The sequence below is a fragment of the Pseudonaja textilis genome, chromosome 4 (genome assembly GCF_049901715.1).
Source record: "Pseudonaja textilis isolate UNSWEBS1 chromosome 4, rPseTex1.2, whole genome shotgun sequence".
In the NCBI taxonomy this organism is placed as follows: domain Eukaryota; kingdom Metazoa; phylum Chordata; class Lepidosauria; order Squamata; family Elapidae; genus Pseudonaja; species Pseudonaja textilis.
Genome location: NC_141993.1, coordinates 87182969 through 87209883, shown reverse-complemented (window position 1 = coordinate 87209883; position 26915 = coordinate 87182969). Strand labels below are relative to the sequence as shown.

The window sequence follows — 26915 nt, the reverse complement described above, 5'->3', positions numbered from 1 at the left end:
CCCCCAACAATATGGTCCTCATTTTACCGACCTCGGAAGCATGGAAGGCTGAGTCAACCTTGAGCCTGGTTCAGGATCGAACTCCTGGCTATGAGCAGAGTCAGTCTGCAATGCTGAATTCTTAACCACTGCACCACACCACCATTAGTAATACAACTGTCTCTCCTTGACAGCTGGACTGCTTTCCCCATCAAGGTATTTCGCCTTCAAGATACTTTTAAGGAGTTGATGAAACCAAAGTCAGTTCTCAAAGGAGAACTTAAAACTTCTTATATTCTGTGCCTCTTTATTACCATCCAGTAAAAATACCCAGAGGAGAAGCCTAAGCAGAGAACCTATAAAATAGGAGAAACCACACCCCACCCTCTTTATAAAAAGATGAGAGAAGGATACTGTTTGTAACATTTTATATTTATACAATATAAAAATATTATTCCTACGTATAATTTTTTTTTATATCCGTATTTTGTATTATGTTGTAAACCGCTCACAGTCGCCTAAGAAGGCAGGATGAGGAAGCATATAAATTTAATACATAAATAAATCTGAATCTAATGCGTTTATTATTACTATCAGGAGCAAACGAAGGGGCTATTACGTGCATTCCCTCGACTTCAGTGGTCGTAAGAATGAAAAACGGTCGTGAGTTTTTTTCAGTCCTGATGTCATTTGGTCTCTAAGTGAATGGTTGTAAGTCGAGGACCACCTGCACAACCATAAGCCACAGCTGAGATGGAAAGAAAGAGGGATTCTTTGAAGAAGAATCTAAGACAGGAGTCTTAAAAACTTGACAGCTTTAAGACTTGTGGACTTCAACTCCCAGAATTCCTGAGCTAACATGACTGGAGGAGGAATTCTGGGAGTTTGAAGTCCGCAAGTCTTAAAGCTGTCAAGTTTTTAAGACCCCTGTCTTAGATTCTTCTTCAAAGAATCCCTCTTTCTTTCCATCTCAGCTGTGGCTTATGGTTGTGCAGGTGATCCTTGACTTACAACCATCTAAGATGCTTAGATCAAGGATCTTCAAACTTGACAGCTTTAAGACTGGTGGACTTCAACTTCCAGAATTCCTCCTCCAGTTATGTTAGCTCAGGAATTCTGGGAGTTTTGAACTCCACAAGTCTTAAACTTGCCAAGTTTGAAGACCCTTGCACTAAAGCATCTAAGATTAGATTAGATCCGATCTAAGCATAGTTCACAAAATTGTCTGCTATGACATCTTGTCTGTCAACGACTTCTTTAGCTTCCACTGCAATAATACACACGGGCAAACAAGCGATACAAACTCAAGGTAAACAGCTCCAAACTCGATTGCAGAAAATACGACTTCAGCCACAGAGTGGTCAACACCTGGAACGCCCTACCCGACTCCGTGGTTACAGCCTCAACCCTTCACAGCTTCAACCTCAAAGCTGTCTACCGTGGACCTCACCCCATTCCTAAGAGGTCCTTAAAGGGGGCGTGCATAAGCGCACCAGCGTGCCTACCGTCCCTGTCCTACTGTCCCCATTTATCTGTATTTACCTATACTTATTATCTTGCACATGTTTGACCAACAAACCATTTATCAAATAAAGCAAATCAATTCAATCCATTAAATAAATTCGAAGAGAGGGCACAACAGAAGCTTCCAGGGAGAAGCAACATGTGAATGAACCATTTGTGAAGCCACAGCTTCTCTCCTAAACACCCCACCCTCCCACTCCTGGTAAGGGTTGGAGAATATGTGAGAGCAAAAGGGATGTTTATGTGCCCCTGTCTGTGTGTCCCTGTGTGCCTTTGGGTGAAAGAACTGAAGCAAAACCTAGCTATGTTATGCTCAACGCAACCAGGGGGCTAACAAAGAGCTCCTTGTGTGCCTTCTTGTCACACAAGTGTGGGTTACTCACTCATCTTTTGAAGGCTGGGAGGCTATTATCTCAGTCAAAGCGGTGTGAGTTTGTCCCACACCCCGGTTCCCAGCCAGCTAAAGAGTGCCTGTCGAAAGATGTTCCTTAGCCCTGAAGCACAGCAGGTGGGGAGCGGGTAGAGCCAGTTACGGGAGGTCTCGTTGGGGTCTCCAAGGAGACAGATCCATCATGAGCTGTGGTGGCACAGTGGTTAGAGTGCAGTACTTCAGGCTGCTTCTGCTGCCTGCCGGCTGCCTGCAATTTGGCAGTTCGAATCTCCCCAGGCTCAAGGTTGACTCAGCCTGCCATCCTTCTGAGGTCGGTAAAACGAGGACCAGGATTATTGGGGGGCAAATATGCTGACTCTGTAAACCGCTTAGAGAGGGCTGTCAAGCCCGGTGAAGCGGTATATAAGTCTAAGTGTTTTTGCTCTTGCTATAAGGCAGCTATCCCGTTTGCATCGTTTTGCTTGTCCTTGCGTCGGGCACTGAAATGCTCCCTTGCTACATTGCGCAGCTTTGCGTTACATGCTCGCTAACAACACAACCAGCCAAGACCTGATAGAAAAAGGAGAGTATAGACAGTCCCTGACTTACAAAGAGTCCATTTAGTGAGTTCTCTCAATCACAACAGCACTGGAAAAAGTGCACTTATTGTTCTGACCCAAGCTTAGCAGAAACAAGAAACAAGACCCCTTGTCCCGAAAAAAACCCCTCTTTATTTAGTTACTGTGAATTCATGGCATTCACACGCACAGAAAAGTCATCCCAGGGTTAATCGAAAGAACAGACCTTATCAGTCCTTGGATAGGATTGGGCTCCTCCAACCACCACTTCCCTTTTGCTTCTATTTACTCCCTGGGGAGGGGCCATTCAGCGTCCGTGTGTGCCTTTCCTTCCAAGTTGGCTCCTGTTCCGTAATTGTTCTGTTCTCCTGACAGCTCTGCACACACGCACATCTGGAACAGGCTCCAGCCGTTCCTCCTCCCCACTTATCGCCGACACCGTAGGCAGCTGGGAAGAGTCGGAGGGCCACGGCCCCATCTCTGCCTACGATGCAGAGCCCTCACCAGGACCTTCTCCAGACTCCCAAGATCCTCCCCAGCCTCCTCACTCTCTCAGCCTGCCTATCGATGAGCGAAGTCAAGGGGGAAGCCAGATTCACTTAACAATCATGTTTACTAACAACCGCAGAGATTCACTTCGCAACCGTGGCAATGGAGCAAAACTGGCTTAACCAACATCTTGTTCAGCAACAGAAATGTGGGGCCCGACGGTGGCTCATACGTCGAGGACTACCTCCTCCTTGTATTACCACAACTGAGCCCCAAATTTCACCTGCTAAGAGAGAGGAGATAAGTGAATTTTGCCCCATTTTTACGATCTTTCTTGTCACCATTTTTAAGCTGATCCCTGAGGCTGTTATGTGATTAACAGATAATCAGTGTTGGAGGGGATCTTGTAGGTCATCTAGTCCAACCCCTACCCAAGCAGGAGACCCTACACCATTTCTGACAGATCCAATCTCTTCTTGAAAATCTCAAGTGATGAAGCTCACACAACTTCCGAAGGCAAAAAAACTGTTCCGTTGGTTGATTGTTCTTCCTGTCAGAAAGTTTCTCCTTATTTCCAAGTTAAATCTCTCCTTGTTCAGTTTCCATCCATTATTCCTTGTCTGGCCTTCAGGTGCCTTGGAAAATAGCTTGGCCCCTTCCTCCTCCCTGTGGCAGCCCCTCAAATATTGGAAGACTGCTATCCTGTCTCCCCTGGTCCTTCTCTTCCCTAGACTAGCCAAGCCCAGTTCCTATAACTGTTCTTCATATGTTTTAGTTTCCAGTCCCCTAATCATCCTGGTTGCTCTTCTCTGCACTTTTTCTAGAGTCTCAACATCTTTTTATATTGTGGTGACCAAAAACAGATGCAGTACTCTAGGTGTGCAGTACTCTGCATCCATTTATAGAGGATTTATAGAGTGATATTAGCATCCCCCTTGATCTCGATTGTATCCCCTCTGTTAATGCAATTTAGGATTGCATTAGCTTTTTTGGCTGCTGCTGCACACGGCTGGCTCCTATTTAGCTGGTTGTCCACTAAGACTCCAAGAACCCTCTCACAGTTCCTCCTATTGAGCCTGGTTTCACCCAGTCTATATGTAGTTTTTCTTGCCTAAGTGTAGGACTTTAATTTTTTTTAAGCTGAATTTCATTTTGTTAGACACAGCCCAGTGTTCGAGTCTGTCAAGATCCATCTGGATCTTGAGCCTATCTTCTTGGGTGTTAGCTATTCCTGCCAGCTTGCTTAGTATCATCTAAGAGTAACATGGCTATTATGTGAATCTGGTTTCCTCCTTGTCTTTGCTTGCCAGAAGGTCACAAAAGAGGAACACATGACCCCGGGAGGCTGCAAGCCGTCATAAATATGAATCAATTGTCCCACATCTGAAATTTTTTTTTTCCATGTGACCACTGGCATGCTACAATTGTCGCAAGTGTGAAAAATGGTTGTAAGTCCCTTTTTCTGGTGCCGTTGTACCTTTAAATGGTCACTAAATGAACACTGGTAAGTCGAGGGCTACCTGGGCAAGGGAGAATAAGGTTCACAGCAGAGGTGATATTCAGCAGGTTCTGACCAGTTCTGGAGGACCGGAAATTTTGAGTAGTTCAGAGAACCAGTAAATCCCACCTCTGACTGGCCCCACCCCCATCTATTCTCCGCCTCCCATTCAGTCCCAGCTGATCAGCTGTGTCTTCTTTTGTTGCCCTGCACAGGAGAACGGAGCTGGAAAGCAGGTTAGCAGGGGCGGGGAGGGAATGGGGATTTTGCAGTATCCTTCCCCTACCTGTTCTGACCCAAACCTTGTTCTAAACATGAAACAGAGGTAACAACAAAACCTTTGAATGATTCTTTATGAATTCCTTTCCTTCACGGTTAAAAGGCTGTTTCAAACTAATTGTCTCTGATAAGAACGAGCCTTGCCAAGGTGGTGCAAGCTGCCAAAAACACTGATAAAGTTGCCAAGAAATAGTTCAAACACAAAGAGTCTCCAAACACAAACTAAGAGAGTCCGAACGAAGGCTTGAGTGCAAAAAAGTCTTTGCTTCCTGCAAAGAACTCCAGTTTCTCAGCTGGCTTTTATCTCTTAAGGGAGGGGCCATCTCCTTGTAGCCTTACTCCAGAGTCGCCCGTGCTGCTGCAGTTGCTCTTTCCTTTGAACAGCCCTGCGCACACGCGCACTGGGCACAGGCTCCTCAGGGACCTCTTCATCACTGCTGCCAGCCTCCACAACCTCCGAAGGCAGCATTTCACTCCCTGATGGTCCTGACCCCATCCCTGCATCACACGCAGGCCCCTCACCTGAGTCCTCGCTCTCCGAGACCTCAGCCGTCCGCACCTGCTGCCGGCGAATCGCAACACTACCAAGCCTACTAAGCCACGCCTACCAAGCCACGCCCTGCCCAACAAGCCACACCCACAGAACCATTAGTAAAAAAAGGTTGAATCCCACCACTTACTTCTTGACCTACCTACCTTTACTGTACTGGATGGCCATGGCTATGATTGTACTGAGAAGCAGGACTGCCACAAAGAGGGAAACCACCCAGAAGACCAACTTCAGGTGGATTTGGGAGCCAAGGCGACTCAGCAGGAGTCCATCACCTTTTTGGAAGCCCACCTTGAAGAAGAGACAAAGAATCAAAGAGGAAACAGAAAAGAACCGGGAGATGGAATACATTAAAGTACCAGTCTATTAACATACTTTGGTTTTTTTTCCCCCTCAACCTTGCCAACTTTAAGATGGGTGGAGTTCAGCTCCCAGAATTCCCCAGCCAGCTTTGTCATAAGTGTGAAAAATGGTCATAAGTCACTTTTTTCAGTGTCGTTGTCATGCCCTTGATTCTGAGGGGGAGATTCTGAGGGGGAGATTGAGCAGCTGACAGGGAGTGGAAGTGTGACTCTGGTGGCTGTGGAGGAAACTGGGGAAGGGCACAGGCCAGCTGGGCATTCAGAGGAAGACCCAGGCCCCTCCCCTCTTCATCCTAGGGCACGCAGGGAGGAATGGAGAAGGGAGCAATGTGGCTTACGGGAGAGAAAAGGGCCCTGATCCCTTTCATTAGTTGCAGCTGGGAGAACAGGATATAAGTGGGGTGTTTGCACACAGCACCTTGCTGGAAGCAAAGCGTGCATTATCTCTGTCGAGGCTTATCTGGGGTTTGGCGTCCTCTGAACTGTGTGTTCTTTGTTATTTTTTGGAAGTCTGCAATTTATTATCCTGGCCTGTCGTGTTATACATTAGTATACAAACCATACTTCAGCATGGTTTGTGTTGGTTTTTAAATTTCTACTTTATCTGTACTTTGGGTTCAGACTGCATGAGTTTGATCTCCAGCCGAGAATAACTGGGCATTGGGGGCCAAGTTGGAGGTATTAAAGGGACTCTACCTATTTTTGTGACTTTGTTGCTCTTGTGCCACGCCCCAGGTCATCACAGCCGTGGTAACTTCCAACGGTCCCTAAATGACGTGTTGTAAGTCAAGGACTACCTGTATGTCTCTGCACTAAAATCAAGAACTCCTTCTGGTCCTTAATAAAATTCTAGATTGCATTTTTAAAGTTCAAGCGATTTGTCCTATTGCCTTTCAATGGCTTACCGCAAACCCCGTGACTTAAAGGGAAACTTTGAATCATGTCCCACTGAATGTCAAGCATCCAGAAAGTATCCATGATATCAATCACTCCGAGATGTTATCTCTCCAATTGATTTATTAGGAACAGATCTGGCATGTCAAAAGCAATTTCCCAAGTGTAAGTTTTTTCACTCGTTACACACAGAACCCACCTTCTCTCCTCCCTTCTCTCCTCCCACTTCTACACTTCATAAATCATGAGGACCAATTAGCTGCAACTGGAAATTCTTAATACAACACACAGAATAACCTTGAACTTTTCAACTCCTCTAACTCTCTCTCTAAAAAAAATGTGGCAGCTGAATTTCAAAGCTGACACTGAACACAGCTGCATCCGAAATGAATCTTCTGCCACCGGTAATCGAGAATATACGTCTTGCCCATAAAAGCAATCCTTGCTGGTTTCCCCAAATAGGAAGAAAGTCAGAGTTATAAATCATGAGCACAATTTGGGGATTGGGGTCAAAGCTCGTATGCTTTACGCGAGCTTTTTCCTTTGGAGCCAGCTGCTCTGAACTCTCTTTCTTCCCAACTTCCATTCACGCTTTGCTAACTTCAACGTTGCAATGATGTAGGCAGCCCAGACAGTGCTGGGCTTATTACTTTAATACAAATAATTGTGTTGCCAAGCAGCATCAGGCGCATGTCATCCCTGAAGCTGATCTGCCATTTTTGACAGCTTCAGTGTTGCCACCCTGAAGCGGAGGGATAGGGAGGTGGGGATTTAAGATAGCTGGGATTTTGTAGCCTAAACAAAATACTGTATTTGTGGGGGAGAGTATAAGACGCTCCGAAGTATAAGACACACCTAGCTTCTGGGGAGGAAAACAAGAAAAAAACCTGCCTCCCAGCCATTTGCCTCCTTGCAGCAAACAGCAAACAGACTGTTTCAGCTTTAGCACAGCCTGATTTAGCACGAGCAGCTGATTGTCGGCTGGATCGGCCTCCCGATAATCACCTGTTTCAGGCTGCAGGGATTGCCATCGCCTATTACCACTTCCGTGTGCCCCGTTTTCGGCCTCGGCATGCCGTTTTCAGCCTCCGCAGGCTCCATTTTCCACCCAGGGATCAGAACAGGCAGAAAATGGGGTGTGCAGAGGCCCAAAATGGGATGCGGAGGCCGAAAATGAGGTGCACGGAGGCGGCAGGAGCAATGGCAATCTCTGCAGCCTGAAACAGCTGATCATTGGGAGGCCAATCCAGCCGACAATCAGCTGCTTGTGCTAATCAGGCTGTGCTGAAGCTGAAACAGGCTGCTTGCTGTTTGCTGCAAGGAGGCAAATGGCTGGGAGGCAGAGCCCAGCGGGTTGGGGCCAGCGGGTGGGTGGGGCTTCGGCAACATTCACTGTATAAGAGGCACAGACATTTCCCCCCACTTTTGGGGGTGGAAAAAATGTGTCTGATACTCTTAATAATATGGTACTTTCTCTTGGGAACCAAGGACATTCTCACACCTGGTCAGAGAGAGGCGGAGTTATGTCACCAGGCAACCAGACAGCGCTGTGATTGGACCATGTGACCGATTTTGTTTAGAATATGACAAACTTTTATTTTTAATTACGTGAAACCCACAAGAACCCCCAGAGTTGGTTTTCACCAGATCTGTGCCAAGATGATATATCCAATAAGGCTATTCTTTGAGGAATTCATCCGCCTCAGAGCTTTGCTTGCTATAGGTCTATTACTTGAACCCTGACATTCTGGGTGTGTAAAGATCACATGGCAGCCTCTCAGGCTGGAGTCAAATACGCGAAAGTACACAAATGGTCCTCGGCTTATGACCCCTCGCCGGGAGCACAAGATTTCCATCGCTAAGCAAGATGGTGGTGAAGTGAACTGTGCCCCCTTCTGCAACCTCTTTCACATGGTCGTTAAGCGAATTGCCACACTTGTTAAATGAATTGTGCGGTCAGGGCTCCGGCATCCACCCCCATTTAAATCACGAATCTCCAGCCGCATCTCTCAGAGTTTAAAAAAGATTTATTAGGAGTGAACATGCTGGTGCTACCTGGGTGTAGCCGACTCTGAGATACATTATTCATTTCACCCTTGACTCTGGTCTTCCTTCCACCCCTGGATGTATATTCTCCAATGGGACACATCCATAGGCAAGAGTCATCAATCATGCTCTCCAATCATAATCTTGCGTGCCAACAGCTTTGGCTGCCCAGCAATTATCTGAAGCATTTAAGGAATGCACTAGTTTCCCTGCTCCCTTTCTGCTGGCAACTAAAAAGACCAGATAAAACTTTTTGAGTTGACACATGCGGTCAATGGCTCCAAATTGACTTTGCTGGAACCTTCATCACTGCAACCTTCATCAATACATGCCAGTGGCCAGGTGCCCAAATTCTGATCCCATGACCATGGGGATGCTGCAACAGGTGTAAATGGGAAAAGTAGTTGTAAGTCGCTCTTTTCGGGTGCCGTCGTAACCTCGAACGGTCGCTAAATGATTAGGCGTACCTTACATCAATTGCCCTACCTCTATGCTGTCTGGAGATGCGTTGTTCCCGTCCCCTGTGGCATCCAGCACTTCATCTTCTTGAAACATGGCTCGCTTATACTCCGTCATCTGAAGAGAGAGGATGGGGGAAGAAATAATGTGAAAAACAACCCTGGGTTGGAAGACACGAGAGAAAACGACAGGCAAAGAAAAAGAATTGGGGAAAAAAATCACGAAATATCACAATCTGGCTGTCGAAACTACACGGTTATGGATGAAACATGTAAGAGCCAAAAACTTTGGATACAACATCAATTTGGAAGATTGGGAAAACCCATGGACAATAAATTATCAACTAACTTTATCAGCAACTTACAAGGAGAATCTGTACAAAACGTTTTTATCGTTGGCATTTACTGCCAGTGAGACTTGCAAAAATGTTTCCCAACAATTCAACGAGCTGTTGGAAGTGTGGCTATAAGCAAGGAAACTACCATACTATGTGGTGGACCTGCCCAAAAGCAAAAATATTGGAGGAAAATTAAAAATTGGTTGGGAGAAATCACAAAAGTTAAAACTGAGTTGAAACCAGAGATATTTTTTATTAGGAATCCTAAAACAGAAAATTAGTAAAAAAAAAAAACTATTATACATAATACTCCATATATTCCCAGCCCGTAATGAGTTTCAAACAGTTTGTAAATAGTCCCATGGAAGTCTGCCAAAGTCCTTCGAGATAAATCTGATAAATGCACACCTTTATCTTCCTGGAAATGCTGCCAACGACTAAATTTCCAATTAGTTATACAAGGCCACAAATTCAACACAGAGCTTCAGGTTTCAAACCGACCAGTACGAACAAAGTTGCTTCCTGCAATGATTCCTGTCCCTTTGCTCCTCCTTTATGTCTTATGGGAGGGCCAATCACCTCCAAGCCTTATTCCCAAGTCACCCCCTTTGTCTTAACTATTCTTGCCTTCTGGCAGCTTTGTGCATGTGCGCACTGGGAACAGGCTCCCCTTGTTCCTCTGCCTCGCTGCTGTCGGATTCTGGAGGCTCTGGAGTCAGCACGTAAGTCCCAGATGGCCCTGGCCCCATCTCCGAGTCCACCCCAGATTCCCGGACTGGCCCATGTTCCTCCACACTGTCCGACTCTGCTGCCGTCTCCGCAGGCTGCCAACAGACCACAACAACCTAAGAATCTGGCTGGCTGTGAGACCAATCTTAATAGTAATAAAACTGTTTACTCTTTCAAGGGACAATGGAGAGAAAGAGGCGACATTTTTCTACCATGCGAAGAATCATCGCGTTTCATCCAACAATAATTCTGCGCGGCTTTTCCAGACGTGAGAATACAGAGAGGGGGAAGAAAAATGCAGAGTTCCAACTTCTGCCTAATCTCATTTTTAAAACAGGGATGCTATTTTAAGGCTGGCGATTCTAATTCCTCCAAGGGGAAGAAGGAGAGAGAAGAGCAGGACAGCCAAGCAGCAAGACAGATAAGACTCCATTTGATGAATAGGCCCCCGGGAGGTTTGAAAGAAACAGCTTCGGGATCGATCATCCTGGAGAAAAATCTATGTGGTTGCTAGGAGTCAAAGGCAATTTCACGGCACATCATGAATCTGAAAAAAATTCTATGGAAGAGATAGTTGGAACACAGGGTCCTCCGTTTCTTGGTGTGTGTGGCCAAACTGATATTATGAGAAATATTTTCACCCTATTTTTAACAATAATAATAATAACAACGATAATGATAATGATAACAATAATAATGATAATTTAAAAACAGAACTGTAGCATGAATAATAATAATAGTAGTTATTATTATTATTATTATTATTATTATTATTATTATTATTATTATTATTATTCATGCTACAGTTCTGTTTTCTTTCTGGAGCATGCATGCACTTTAAAAACAACAACCCACAGTCCTCTAATGTGGGAAAAGTTGCAACTGGTCGTCCTCACAATCATTTGTTTAGCAACCATTCAAAGTTACAATGGGAGGGAGGGAAGGAGGGAAGAAGGAAGGAAGGATGGATGGAAGGAAGGAAGGAAGGAAGAAGAGGGAGGGAGATGGGAATGAGGAGGAGGAGGGGGAAGAAGGAAAAAAGAGAGCGATGGGAATGAGAAGAAGGGAGGGTGGGAGGAAGGAAGAAGGAAAGAAGGAAGATGATGGGAATGAGAAGGAGGGAGGGTGGGAGGAAGGAAGAAGGAAAGAAGGAAGATGATGGGAATGAGAAGGAGGGAGGGTGGGAGGAAGGAAGAAGGAAAGAAGGAAGATGATGGGAATGAGAAGGAGGGAGGGTGGGAGGGAGGGAGGAGTTGGGAATGAGAAGGAAGGAAGGAGGAAAGAAGGAAGGAAGACAGAAAGGAAGGAAAGAAGGAAGGAATGAAGGAGTTGGGAATGAGAAGGAGGGAGAGAGGGAAGGAAGGAGGAAAGAAGGAAGGAAGGAAGGAAGCCTGCTTGAAGGAAGAATAGGCAAATGTGGAACTCATTTTGAGTGTCATTGGCATTCATTTACTGTATGTAAGTCAATCAATTTCCTACAGGAAGGAGGTACAGACAAAAAAAGGCACTTATTCTTTTTTTATGAAGATGAGCAAGGGAATAACTCCCACCTTTCTCTAAGTTCCTTGGTCCTTCCAATTTCCCTCTCCCCCGTCCCTCCCCCCCAATTTTTAATTCTTTTAATATAGTGAAAGTCCCAGAAGTCCCCTCCCCCACCGCCCTTTAAAATCAGAAAGCACAGGATGTCTAAATGATCTGAGGTGTTTTACCATTCTTTCCATCTCTGGCCTGCCGATTCTCCCTTCCTTAGCGCAGTGCCTATATTTAGAAAGGATTACGTCTTCCGATTCTTTGCCTCTGATCTGCCCAAGCTGGTTTGTCAGACCCAAATCACCCAGGATAGATTCAGTGTGTCCCTTGGTTTATTAATTCCAATGGGTGGGAATCATTTCCAGGGAGCTTCGCCGAGCAGAGAAAGCTAAGAGGATTTGGGACAGCCAGATCCTCTTAAGGCAGGCCACCCTTCATACAGGTTGTCTCTACTTGGCTAAAGTAGATCAAAGGCTTTACCGACAGATCCTTCAGGAAAAGAAGGGAGAATGCACCATGCTGACCTCAGGAATCAAAACCTGCAGTTACTCCAAACAACCAAAAAATCTGCATTACTCCAAACAACTCAAATGTACATTGCGCACAGCCTTAGGTCTGAAGAACAAGAGATGAAGTCAGAATAACAGAGTTGGAAGGGACCTTGGAGATCTTCTAGTCCAACCCCTTGCTCAAGCAGGAGACCCTACACCAGAGGTGGTGGTCTTCAGCAGATTCAGACCCGTTCTGGAGAACCGGAAGGAGACATTTTGAGTAATTCAGAGAACCGCCAAATCCCACCTCTGACTGGCCCCGCCCTCATCTACTCTCTGCCTCCTGAGTTCCAGCTGATCGGCTGGGTCTCCTTTGGTTGCCCTGAACAGGAGAACGGAGCTGGAAAGCAGGTTAGTGGGATGAGGAGGGAATGGGGATTTTGCAGTATCCTTTCCCGGCCATGTCCACTAAGCCTTGCCCACAGAACCAGTAGTAAAAAATCTGAGTCCCACCACTACCCTATACCATTCCAGACAAATGGCTGTCCAGTCTCTTCTTAAAAGTCTCCAGTGATGGTGCATTTACAACTTCTGGAGGCAAGTTGTTCCACTGGTTAATTGTTCTGACTGACAGGAAATTTCTCCTTAGTTCTAGGTTGCTTCTCTCCTTGATTAGTTTCCACCCATTGCTTCTTGTCCTGCCCTCAAGTGCTTTGGAGAATAGTTTGACTCTCTCTTCTTTGTGGCAGCCCCTCAAATATTGGAAGACTGCTATCCTGTCACCCACTAGTCCTTCTTTTCACTAGAATACCCAATTCCTGCAACCATTTTTCATATGTTTTAGCCTCCACTCCTCTCATCATCTTTGTTGGCTCTTCTCTGCACTCTTTCCAGAGTCTCAACATCTTTTTTTAACATCGTGGCGACCAAATCTGGATGAAGAGCTTGACCCCTCCCTCCTCTCTGTGGCAGCCCCTCAAATATTGGAAGACTGCTATCCTGTCACCCCTAGTCCTTCTTTTCACTAGAATAGACACAAAGTTCAAAGTTCAAAGCAGTGGTGGGATTCAAATTTTTTTTACTGCTGGTTCTGTGGGCGTGTCAGGGGAAGGATACTGTAAAATCTCTAGTCAGTGGTGGGATTTGCCAGTTCTCCGAAGTACTCAAAATTTCCGCTACCGGTTCTCCAGAACTGGTCAGAACCTGCTGAATACCCACCTCTGGTTCAAACCTTTATTGTCAATGTACGACAGGTGTCCAATGAAATTGAATGAGCCTCCCTTGGTGCAGCCCACCCAAGAAGAACACAGTATACACCTCAATCAATCAATCCATCAATCAATCAAAAGGAAATCCCTAACCCCAGTTCCTGCAACCGTTCGTCATATGTTTTAGCCCTTCGGCCCCCTTAATTGTACCAGTACATCTTTGTAATTCAGTGATGGAAAAGGGTAACTATCAATCAGCTCTACCAACGAAAGGCCTAACAGCGGAAGTTGATTGTCATAAGAAACACAATGAAACGGAGGAACAAAATGAGAGGTATTACTCATCGCTGATATATCCAAGAACAGCAGTCAGGATGTCAACAGGTATGAAAAAAGAGGGTTCAAAAGAAAAGAAAAGAAAAAAGGAAAAGAGATACAGAAGAACAGGAAGCAGAATAGAGGGTCCTTGAATGGAAGCAGCTGTAAAAGAGAAAAGTTGAGTGTGTTGGTGACTCCTTACTACGAGAAAACGAAGCACGCGTGTGAAGACCAGATCTGCTGGCTGGCAATGCAAACTATATACACATGAGAGCTTATGCACCAAAGACGAATTCCTTGTGTGTCCAATCACACTTGGCCCATAAAAGAATTCCATACTATCTGCTAGGAACAGGGAACAGGGATGGGGGAGAGAATATGTCGGGCACGGAAGATCGGGACCGAAAGATCAGGGCTGCACTTGTGAATTTTACTGCTCATCATCCCTGCGTGCAGGGAACTACGCAACTAACCGTTAGCGCAATCTCGGCGCTAGATAAGGGCCAACAGAATTCAAGAGGGATTCGACTTCGTCGGTTTGTGGCTATGTAGAGAGTCTAGGCTGATGCCTCTTTTGATTCCACCCCCTGTCTCTCCTCCTACAGAATTGCCTTCGGACATTGCTTCCTTCTCAGGGAGTAGATCTAGAGCAGGGGTCTCAAACTCGATCTCATTGAGGGCCCTCATCAGGGTTTGGGACAACCCTGGATGACGGAAAAATCTCATGAGACATTTCAATTCCACATTTTTAACTGACTCTCTGAATGTCATAGGGCCCCTGCTTGGAATTCTGCACGCATACAATTTTGTTTGTTTCATTGCTTGCTCGATGCTAGTTCGCTAAGCTTGCTTTTTGTTTTTCTTGGATGCCTGAAACCTCACTAAATGATTTCTTGGAATTTAAGTATTATCTCTTAATTATGGGGGGGTATCATTTCCCCCCCACCCCCCACCCCCTGTCTTCTTACTTGCTTAGATGTAGATGCCGTAAAGATCCTTTGGCACATGGTTTCCTCACCAGTGCTTACTGTGTGCTGCTGTTATGAGATCTATTACACATTCCATAAAAAATAATTAGGAAAAACTGGGCCCATAAAGCACACAGTCCCTGAAGTTTATACAGTAAAGCTGTATGGGAAATAAATGAGACGAGCTTCTACTTTGAGTACAGGAAGAGAAATATAGTTTAATGGGTATAATGGAGTCTTGATGAATGACATCCATCAGGGATGTAGAAAGCATTTTGACATTCCCCAGACAGTTCTCTTTCCCCTCCCTCTCAGGATATGTTGATCTGCTGTTCTGGGAGTCTTTGTCATTTTCTAGAAATAAAGTGAATTAGCTTACAGATACTTCAGGGATAATCTGGGTTGTTGCTTTTTTTAAAGTAGAAGAATGAATATTAGTAGGGGTCTGGTATTACTCATGCAAAGGGGGAGGAGAAGCAGGAGGGGGAAGAAGATGAAGAAGAGAAGGAGGAGGGGAAGGGGAAGAAGGAGAAGAAGAGGAGGTGAAGGAGGAGAAGGAAGAAGAAGAGGAGGAGGAGGAGGAGGAGGAGGAGACAAAGGGGAAAAGAAAGGAGAAGGAGGAGGAGAGGTGGAGGAGGAGGAGGGGAGGGAGGGGGAGGAGGAGGAGGGGAGGAGGAAGAAGATGAAGAAGAGAAGGAGGAGGGGGAAGGGGAAGAAGGAGAAGGAGAAGGAGAAGAAGAGGAGGTGAAGGAGGAGAAGGAAGAAGAGGAGGAGGAGGAGGAGAACAAAGGGGAAAAGAAAGGAGAAGGAGGAGGAGAGGGAGGAGGAGGAGGAGGGAGGGAGGGGAGGAGGAGGAGGGAGGAGGAAGAAGATGAAGAGAGAAGGAGGAGGGGAAGGGAAGAAGGAGAAGGAGAAGAAGAGGAGGTGAAGGAGGAGAAGGAAGAAGAGGAGGAGGAGGAGGAGGAGAACAAAGGGGAAAAGAAAGGAGAAGGAGGAGGAGAGGTGGAGGAGGAGGAGGAGGAGGAGGAAGGGAAAGGAGGAAGAGGAGAGGGAAAGGAGGAGGAGAAGGAGGAGGAGGAGAAGAGGTGGAGAAAGAAGAGGGAAGAGGAGGAAGAGGAGAACAAAAGGGGAGGAAAAGGAGGAGGAGGAGAGGAGGTGGAGGAGGAAGAGGAGGACAAAGGGGAGGAGGAGGAAGAGAAGGAGAAGGAGGAGAAGAAGAGGTGGAGGTAGAGGAGGAAGGGGAAAGGAGGAGAAGAAGAGAGGGAGAGGAGAACCCTGGAAGAATACAACCATGGGTTTCGTGATTTCAAAACACTCTAAGCGCGAAGCTGATGCACATGTATTTTGGACTTCCCGAACACCAAATGTTAACGAACTTAGAGCAATATTCCGAAGGATTTCATGGCAGGAGACCCAAAGGGGGAAAGGAACTCAAGAGAGGTGGGAATTTCTAAAAACAAAAATAGAAGTGAGTAGAAGCATAATTTTAAACGGATCTCATTCGGTGGGGGGGAAAACGAAGCGGGGTGGGGGTGGGGGGGGGAACAGGAGAAACCAATGTAACTTCAGCATCGGCCTGGTGAAGTTCTGAAGCAAACAGACCGCAGGCCTGTTTGATAAGGAAAGAAGATTATGGCCATCACAACGAAGTATATTCCGATAGCTAGAAATTAGAAAAGTACAAAAACAGCTGAAGCTGGTAAAGGATGCTAAGAAAACCCAAAATGGATCCCTTTTTGTAAACAAAAAACGAAAAAATCCAAATGGAAGTACAAATATTTAGTGAGTTGAATGATCCCCTTCTATGTCAGGAATATCCAGCCTTGGTAACTTTAAGGCCTGTGGACTTCAACTCCCAGAATTCCCCAGCCAGCCATACATGGCTGGCTGGGGAATTCTGGGAATTGAAGTCCATAGGCCTTAAAGTTGCCAAAGTTGGACTATCATCCCTGCTTACAAACAGTTCATTTAGTGATGGTTCAAAGTTACAACGGCCCCGAAAAAAAGCGACTTAACAACCATTTTTTCACATGAATGCCTGTTGCGGCATCCCCACAGGTCATGTGATTGACATCCGGATGCTTGAATGGCTGACTCCCATTTATGAGGATAGCAGCGTTCCCCAGAGTCACATGATCCCCTTTTTCAATCTTCTAGACCAGGGGGAACTCCCTTAACAACACCCTTACTCGTTTAAGAAGAAGCAGTGGGTTGACTTAACGAAGGTGGTGAGAAAAGAGTCGTAAAATGGAGCAAAATGGTTTTTCTCGCTTAGCGACATCAACACTGGGCTCAATTGGTGGTGGTGGGGGGGTCATACGTGGGGGACAATTGTGGTTTCCAAGGAAACAAAGATATGCTTCATTCAGCAGGATATCTCGAATGAACCTAACTGACATGGAAAGGAGTAGATAAGACACCCCAGAATAGAATAGAGTAGAGTAGAGTAGAGTAGAGTAGAGTAGAGTAGAGTAGAGTAGAGTAGAGTAGAAGAGGGAATGGAATGGAATGGAATGGGAATAGAATAGAGTAGAGTAGAATAGAACAGAACAGAATAGAATAGAATAGAATAGAATAGAATAGAATAGAATAGAATAGAATAGAACAGAACAGAACAGAACAGAACAGAATAGAATAAGGAATGGAATGGAATGAATAGAACAGAACAGAACAGAATAGAGAATAGAATAGACTAAGGAATAGAATAGAATAGAATAGAATAGAATAGAATAGAATAGAATAGAATAGGGAATGGAATGAATAGAATAGAATAGAACAGAATAGAATGGAATGGAATAGAATGGAATGGAATAGAACAGAATAGAATAGAATAGAATAGAATAGAGAATAGAACAGAATAGAATGGAACGGAACGGAACAGAACAGAACAGAATAGAATAGAATAACAGAGTTAAGGGAAGGTACCTTGGAGGTCTTCTAGTCCAACCCCCTGCCTAGGCAGGAAACCCTACTGCACCACTTCAGACAAAGCGTTATCCAACATCTTTTTAAAAACTTCCAGTTCTTCACAACTTCTGGAGGCAAGTTGTTTCACTAATTAATTGTTCTGACTGTCAGGAAATTCTTCCTTGGTTCCAGGTTGCTTCTTTCCTTGATGAGTCTCCACCCGTTGCTTCTTGTCCTGCCCTCAGGTGCTTTGGAGAATGGATTGACTCCCTCTTCTTTGGGGCAGCCCCTCAAATATTGGAAGACTGCTATCGTTTCTCCCCTAGTCCTTCTTTTCATCCGACTAGCCATGCCCAGTTCCTGCAACCGTTCTTCATAAGCCTCCAGTCCCCTATGCATCTTTCTTGCTCTTTTCTGCACTCTTTCTAGAGTCTCAACATCTTCCTTTTTTACATCGTGACGACCAAAACGGGATGCAGTAGTCCAAATGTGGCCTTACCAAGCCTTTTGTCAGAATGCACTGCTTGGAGAGCTACTCACGGCCTAAAAATGTGAGTCCATGCACTATTTATTAACCCTGCATAACAATAAGAGGTTTGAAAGCTCTCTTAGCCTCTAAAAAAAGCAGCCACCCCACCGTGGGCCCTCCTATAGGCTTTCATCTTGTGCTCCCACCACAAGTCGAGTTTCCTCTCTGGAGGAAACATGAGGGTAAGGAAACAGGAAGGCAGGCAGGCAAGCAAAACAGCCGAATCTCGAGGTATCAAATGACATCGTCTTAGAAACAGCTCCAACTGCGAGGGCTGGAGAACACCTCCTTCCGTTACCTCTCCCGGTTCCCACAAAGAGCTGATGTTAAAAGAAAAGAAAACAGAAGAGAATAACAGAGACGGAAGGGACTTTGGAAGGTCTTCTAGTCCAACCCCTGCTGAGGCAGGGAACCCTACGCCACTTCGGACAGTTACAGGTGGCCTCCATCTTACAACAGTTCAAAGTTACGATGGCACTGACCCCATTATGAGCAGTTTTCACACTTACACCCCCAAGGTCATGCGATCAAAATGCAGCCAAAATGCGTTTTGAACTATCAGCTGAGTGTGTGGCTTCCGTGCTTTGCCCTGGGTCATCACACACCTTTGGTATAAAGGTAGAGATTACCCTTGCACATACATGCTAGGCTCTAGGGGACGGTGCTCATCTCCATTACAAAGCCAAAGAGCCAGCGCTGTCCGAAGACATCTCCATGGTCATGTGGCCGGCATGACTAAATGCCCGAAGGCGCACAGAATGCTGTTCCCTTCCCCACCAAAGGGGTCCTTATTTTTCTACTTGAATTTTTCCACATGCATTCAAACTAGGTTGGCAGAAGCTGGGACAAGTAACGGGAGCTCACGCCGTTATGCGGCGCTAGGGACTTGAGCCGCGGAACTGTCGACCTTTCTGATCGACAAGCTCAGCATCTTAGCCACTGAGCCACCGCATCCTTAGGAGACTGTAAAGGGCTGTGCGAATAACCTTGAGGAACAGGAGGAAGAAACCACAGCCAAGACAATGCTCAGATAAGAGAAATTGGAGTCCAAAAGTACAACGGGGAACCGGAGAAAGCATCTCAGCTTGCTGACTGCAGAAATTCCGGAAGTTGAAATCCATACATCCCAAAATTGTTGAGATTGAGAAACACTGACCTGGTCGACCTGCTCCAAGTCCGACAGAAGAGTTAATCAGAGTTCCTTTGAAGGATTCTTCGATACAGGTAGTCCTCAACTTACAACAGTTCGTTTAATAATAACCATCCAAAGTTTACAACAGCACTGAAAAAAGTGACTTATGCCCCCTTTTCACACTTAATGACCGTTGCAGCATCCCATCCCATGATCAAAATTCAGATGGTTGGCATCTGACTCATATTTTTGAAAGTTTTGGGATTCCCTGAACAGTCATGTTAGTAACTTAACTGCAGTGATTCACTTAACAACTGTGGCAAGAAAGGTCATGACATGAGGCAAAGAAGTCACTGAACAACTGTCTTGCTTTGCGACAGCAAGACTTGCTTCGTATCTAGGTTCTATTGTGGTCATAAGTTGAAGACTACCTATACATGGGCTCGCTTGTAAATAGAAAAGAACCGTGATGGTGAACCTAGGGCACGTACGCTATAGATGATACGCAGAGCCATTTGTGTGGGCACGCGAGCCCCAACTAAACTTACCTGGACTGCACATGTGCGCACCTCCCAGATGATTTTCGGCCCGTTTGAGGCCATTTTCACCCTCCTGGAGGCTCGAGGGAAGCCTCTGCAGCCTTGGGAGGCCAAAAAACAAGCCTTCCGGAAATACAGCAAGTGCCAAAACGGGGCCATTTTTCGGCCTCCCGAGGCTTCCCTCGAGCCTCCAGGAGGGTGAAAACGGCCTCAAAATGGGCCAAAAATCAGCTGGGAGGCACACGCATGCGCAATCCAGGTAAGGGGACAGGGCAGGGGTGTCGCGCATGCATGCACAGGGGGTAGGGGGCATTGCATTGTGGGTGCCGGCATGCGGGCGCTTTTGGCACACCACAACAAAAAGGTTCGCCATCACTGGAATAGAATAACGGAGTTGGAAGGGACCTTGGGAGTCTTCTAGTCCACCCACTGCTCGAGTAGGAGACCCTATACCAGGGGTGTCCAACCTTGGCAACTTTAAGACTTGTGGACTTCAACTCCCAGAGTTCCTCAGCTGGCTGAGGAACTCTGGGAGTTGAAGTCCACAAGTCTTAAAGTTGCCAAGGTTGGCTGAGGAAGCAAAGCTGGCTGAGGAACTCTGGGAGTTGAAGTCCACAAGTCTTAAAGTTGCCAAGGTTGGCTGAGGAAGCAAAGCTGGCTGAGGAACTCTGGGAGTTGAAGTCCACAAGTCTTAAAGTTGCCAAGGTTGGACACCCCTGCCCTATACTATTCCAGAAAGTGGCTGTCCAGTCTCCTCTTAAAAACCTCCAGTGATGGAGCAGCCACAACTTCTGCAGGCAAGCTGTTCCATTGCATAATTGTTCTCACTTCTAGGAAAGTTCTCCTTATTTCTGAGTTGCTTCTCTCCTTGCTTAAGGTGCAATGTTCTTCTTCTTAAACTTTTTCCTCTCAAGGACAAAAACCGATTCAAAGACCACTTTATTATCCTCCTCCGTCAACCTCTATTTACTAATTTGCAGAAAGGGCCCGATTCTTTGGCAGACAGAATTGGCTTTTCACGAACCTCTCTTCTTTCGGCGCTCGGTTATTCAAAACCTGCCTTTCCTTGCATGAAGGCTCAAGCGTGTCCGTTCAGTCTTCTCATTTTCTTCCCTCCTTCTGAATTTGAGAAGAAGTTTTTTTTCTGTCCTCTCTGCCTGGCTATTTGTGAAGCCCGCATCTTGCACAGTTGACTGCCGTTAGCAATCTGGGAGATTTTATTGGGTTGGCTCCTCATAAATTTTATAAAAGACTTTATTTTATTATTGTGAAACTTCTGGGTTTTTTAAACCAAGGCCGGCAAGCTCAGTTAATTCACCAAAAAAAACCAAACGAAATAAAGTCTTTCAATCTCAAAGTTTGAAAGAACAGTTTGTGCTTGTTAATACCGCATATGAAGCAACTTATTTTTCCATCGTCAGGTACAGATAGTTCTTGACTTATGATCATAATTGGAGCTGGAACTTCTGTTGCTAACCCGTCTGGTTGTTAGCTGAGTTATATTAGGTGTTGTGACCTTTCTTGTCACCGTTGTCAAGCAAACCTAGTTTCCCCCAGTGAATTTTCCTTGAGGTGGAGCTGAAGGAGCTGTGGTGGCTCAGTGGTTAGAATGCAGTATTGCAGGCTAGCTCTGCCCACTGCCAGCAGTTCGATCCTGTTCTGACCTAGGCTTCCCAAGATCATGAAGCCGATTCCTCGTCCCGATAAAATCCCTTTTATTTAGGTTAAAAGGAACTCCTCTCTAGCAAAGTCCTGGCAAATGGTCTTTCGTGACATTTCACAACTACTTTTATCAGGCTTGGAGAGTTGCCAGGCCGATAGCTTCCAAACACTCACGCTGTAGCAGCAATTACTTGGCAAGAAGTCAAAAACAGACCTTCACCCTAATGAACTGAACTAATTGCCCCCTGCAAACACCACTCCTGTGTCGCTCCTCTTTATACCCTAGGGCCATTCACCATCCACCTGAACTTTTACTCCCGAGTCAATCCTTGTTCCTTAACTGTTCCCTTCTCCTGGCATCTCTGTGCATGAGCACTGTGGGAACAGACTCCAGCTGTTCTTCTTCTCCACTGATCTTCGACTCTGAAAGCAGCGGATAACGGTCAGGTGGCCCTGGCCCCATCTCTGCCTCCAATGCAGAGCCCTTGTCAGACTCCAGGACTGGCCCATGTTCCTCCCCGAACTCTTCACTGTCCGAGTCTGCCACCAGCTCCGTTGGCCGCTGGTAGGCCAATCAGATCCTAACCAGCTCCTGGTTAACAGTCTCCCAATCTTCCAAGGTCAGTAAAATGACCTTGTTGGGGGGGCAAAAATGCTGACTCTGTAAACTGTTTAGAGAAGGCTGTAAAATACTGGAAAGTGGTATATAAGTCTTAAGTGCTATTGCTATTACTATTGTTGGAAGCCGTCTGGGAATGGTGATCAATGGCACTCCAGAGGATTAACATTGGTTGCCCTCTTCTCTCTTTGGAAGAGCTTTATAACTCCCACTGCCTTTCTTAAGTTCAAAACATGCTTAAAGATCCATCTCATCCTGGGCACCCTTTTTCTGAACTATTAACCATCTGGCAGACAGTCCAGGACAATAAAAAACAAGGACAAATAGGCTGAAAAACAGCTTCTATCCCAAAGCGGTAACTATATTGAATTCTACTGTCTATAGTGCAGTATGAATGCAATATCAGGGGTGTTCAATTCAATTGTGCATAATGCGAAGGGTGTGTCCTTGTGTTTTATTTTAGAATAGAACAGAATAGAATTCTTTTTATTGGCCAAGTGTGATTGGACACAGAAGGAATTTGTCTTGTTGCAAATGCTCTCAGTGTACATAAAAAGAAAAAAGAGACATTCGTCAAGAGTCCAGAATCATCAGGTACAACACTGAATGATAGTCATAGGGTACAAGAAGCAATCAAATCATACGAGGAATTTTTATAGTTAGAATGTACACTGAAGATGGCATTTAATTTCGTTGTACAGGATGCAGTGACAAGGAAGTAAACTAAGCTAAATCATGTGATTCCGAGAGGCTGCAGCCATCGTAAATCCACGCCAGTGGTTACAAGTGGCTGAATGGCATTCAGGAGGATGCTGAAACGGTCGTAAGTCTGAAGACTGGTTGCAAACTGCATTTTTCAGCACCGTTGGACCCCGGCCTGGATCCCAGAGACATCTGATCACCCCTTGTAACCTTCCCGGCCGGATTCCAACAAGCAAAGTCACTAGAAGAAGCCAGTTTTTCTTAAGGATGGCATGATTTACTTAACGACTGCCATGATTCACTTAATAACCATGGCAAAAAAAGGCCATAAAATGGAGGCACAAATCCCTTAACAACTACCTTGCTTACCAACAGAAATTTTGGGCTGAGTTGTGGTCTTAAGTCAACGTGATGACCCAAAGGGGCGTGGCACAAAAGCAACAAAGTCACAAAAGTAGGTAAAATCCCTTTAATTCCTCCAGCTTGGCCCCCAATGTCCTGTGATCATCAGCTGGAGAAAAACCTCTTCCAGGAACAGTCTTTAAAGGGAAGAAATTCAGTCGGAACCCAAAGTACATATAAATTATAAATAAAAACCAACATAAACCACATTGCAGCAATTAAGGAGACAGGGCAGGATAAGAAATTGCAGACTTCAAAAGATAACGAAACACACACAGTTGGGGGGACGCCAGAACCCAGATAAGACATGACAAACAAAGATAATGCATGCTGTGCATCCAGCAAGGTGCTGTGTGCAAACGTCCTTTATATCCTGGTTTCCCAGCTCCAGCTAATGAAGGGAATCAGGGCCCTTTTCTCCCCCGTAACCCATGTTGCTCCCTTATCTGTTCCTCCCTAGGATGAAGAGAGGGTGGGTCTGGGTCTTCCTCTGAATGCCCAGCCGGACTGTGCCCTTCCCCAGTTTTCTACACAACCACCAGAGCCACACTCCCACTCCCTGTCAGCTGTTCAACCTCCCCCTCAGAATCAGATTCCAACAAGGGCATGACAGTCAAGGACTACCTGTAGCTCAGTAGAAACAGGGATAAGGAAGGAGAAAAAAATTCTAGGTATATGTATGTATGTATGTATGTATATAATATTAGTGATAAAATATGATAAAGGAATTCATTACAGGTAGTCCTTGACTTACAACAGTTCATTTAGTGACCGTTCAAAGTTACAACTGCACTGAAAAAAGTGACTTATGACTGTTTTTCACGCTTACGACTGCTGCAACATCCCCATGGTCACATGATTGACATTCAGATGTTTGACAATTGACTCATATTTATGACGGTTGCAGCGTCCCCTGATCACGCAATCCCCTTTTGCAACTTTCTGACCAGCAAAGCCCATGGGGAAGCCAGATTCGCTTAACAACCACGTGACTCACTTAACAACTGCAGTGATCCACTTAACCACGGGGGAAAGAAAAGTCATAAAACGGGGCGAAACTCACTTGACCGATGTCCCCCTTGGCAACATAAATTCTGGGCTCCATGGTGGTTGCTGGTGTTTCACAGTTATGACCGTTGCAGGATCCCCGATCAGCAAAACCAATGGGGAAGCCAAAGACACTGAACACCCATGGGACTAGCTTAAGAACTGCAGTGATTCACTTAACAACGGTGGCAAGAAAGGTCATAGAGCAGGGTAAAAAAAACCCGCTGCCTTGCTTAGCGATGGAAATTCGGGGCTCAGTTTTGGTTGCAAGGCAAGGACTAGCGGTACCCCATCTTACAAGCTTCTCTAAAGCCTTCCGATTAGCCTTGCATTAAGATCAGGCAAAATGTCTGCCTTGGGTCCCCAGCATTATGGCTCATCTCAGGTCTAGGGATTCTGCAAAGTAACCAGCTTAACCTGACAAAATCACCCCACCTAAAGCCACAGCACAAAGGAGACAGAAGGGAACCTTTAGAAGGCTCCAGGCTTCGTGGTATCCAAAGCAGAACACCTGGATTCACCCCACAGCTTTTCTTCCATGCGGTATCAGCCTTATGAACAGATTAACAGAGTTGGAAGGGACCTTGCAGGTCATCTAGTCCAACCTCCCCCCCTTCTCTTCACTAGACTAGCCACGCCCACTTCCTGTAACCGTTCTTCGTATGCCATAGTCTCCAGTCCCCTTGTCATCCTGGTTGCTCTTCTCTGTACTTTTTCTAGAGTCTCAACATCTCTTTTATAGTGTGGTGACCAAAACTGGATGCAGTACTCTAGGTGTGGTCTTACTAAAGCTTTATAGGGTGGTATTAGTACCTCCCTTGATCTTGATTTGTATCCCTCTGTTGATGAGATTTAGGATTGCATTGGCTTTTTGGGCTGCTGCTCTACATTGTTGGCTCATGTTCAACTTGTTGTCCACTAAGACTCCAAAATCCCTTTCACAGTTACTGCTTTAAGCCTTGTTTCAATGCTCAAGCTTCCTCTTTCCCCTATGTATTCTAGATGGACAGTGATCAATATTTATATGTATTTATATGTAAAGGGGTAAGTATGCACATAGATATGTATTAGCATGCCCGTAGGTATGTTATGTATGTGTACACTTTTGACAGCAGGCAACAAGAATTTAATTTTCAATGTGTGCTAGTGTTCCCACAGTAAAAAACAACAATAAAGTTTCTCTTCTCTTCTCTTCTCATCCTATCCTATCCAATTTTATCTTCTCTTATCCTATCCTATCTGAATGAATCGAGCTAATGGTCTTCCAATAGTAGACGTATCCTTTTGACCACTGTTTTTGACTAATTCCTGGTGGCACAGAAGGTGTTGAGACATCTTCTAAGGAAGTCCTCATCCTTCTTAAAACGTTCTTTTCATTTGCTGCCTATTAACCCATGCTGATGGATTCCCCGCTTCTCGAAAAGCCACAATTTACAAAGTTCCAAATGAGCTGACACCTACACCACCTACCACCTACGCCGAATGAGCTGACACCATGCAATGGTGACAAAGCAGGCTAAGCAGGTAAGGAAATTAGTAATATAATATTAGATATTACTAATAAGTCATTAGGGAGGGAGGAATCGGAGTCATTTTTCCATGAGACAGGCAAGCAACCACATACATTTGATGGATAAATAAATCAAAATACTTGGAAGGTGACATATGAACCTACAACCAGGAGAACCCTGCAATGGGATTACCTGAACCTTTGAAATGGATCCTCCTATGGCAAGTTTAAGACTTGTGCACTTCAATTCCCAAAATTCCTGAGCTAACATGACTGGAGAAGGAATTCTGGGAGTTGACATCCAAAAGTCTTAAAGCTGTCAGGTTTGAAGATCTCTGTCCTATAGGATACAATGATTACCTGGATGGGACATTTAGAAATTGACTAGAATAATTTAGAGTAGAGTAGAGTAGACTAGAGTAGACTAGAGTAGAGTAGAGTAGAGTAAGAGCAGGAGAGGAGAGGAGAGGAGAGAAGAGAAGAGAAGAGAGGAGAGGAGAGGAGAGGAGAGGAGAGGAGAAGAGAAGAGAAGAGAAGAGAAGAGAAGAGAAGAGAAGAGAAGAGAAGAGAAGAGAAAAACTACTGAATTAGACTCCTGATATAAAACACATAAACACCTGTTTTCAACATTGGTTTGACCACAGTAACCCGGTTGGACTGTAAGGAGATCCAATTTGTCAATCCTAAAGCAAACCAACCCTTTGGAAGGGCAGATCCTGAAGCTGAAGCTCAAATCCTTTGGCCACCAAATGAGAAGAGAAGACTCCCTGGGAACGGATGTTGGGGAAGACGGAAGGCAGAAGGAGAAAGGGGATGGCAGAGGATGAGATGGGGCCAGCGATACAACGAACGTGAATTTGGACACACTCTGGGAGACAGCGGCAGCCTGGCATGCTATCGTGCATTGGGTCATGAAGACTCGGACATGACTTAGCAACTGAATAACAGTAACGACAACAACAACCTGGATACCAAGCCTACCGAGATAGTTAAGAAAGCAGAGTCTGTTTAAACTTAAGAAAAAAAGAAGACTTGGACAAGACATGAGAAGAGTGCAAGGAGTAGGAAAAGGACCGATGAACTGAAACTGAAAAACTGAAAAATATGATTCAGGTGGATTAGGAAGAATGTTCTGATGGCAGGAGATGGTAGGAAGTGGAGCAGTCTTCCAAGAATAGGATCGGATCTCCTTCCCTACTGCTGGTGGTTTTCATATGGGGACTGCAAGGGGTGGGGAATAGAATGTAGAATAGAATA

At 45.4% G+C, this 26915-nt stretch overlaps 1 protein-coding gene across 2 annotated transcripts in view; it reads right to left on the bottom strand.

The window, feature by feature from the left end:
- Window positions 1-26915, bottom strand: part of ECE2 (endothelin converting enzyme 2) — an 85873-nt gene that overhangs the window by 56494 nt on the left and 2464 nt on the right. For both annotated transcript variants that reach the window (XM_087933610.1, XM_087933609.1), the window contains exons 2-3: window positions 9056-9145; window positions 5414-5558 (exon numbers count right to left, since the gene is read on the bottom strand). In XM_087933610.1, the coding sequence (XP_087789736.1) occupies window positions 5414-5558; window positions 9056-9145 (235 nt within the window). The remainder of the gene's footprint in view (window positions 1-5413; window positions 5559-9055; window positions 9146-26915) is intronic.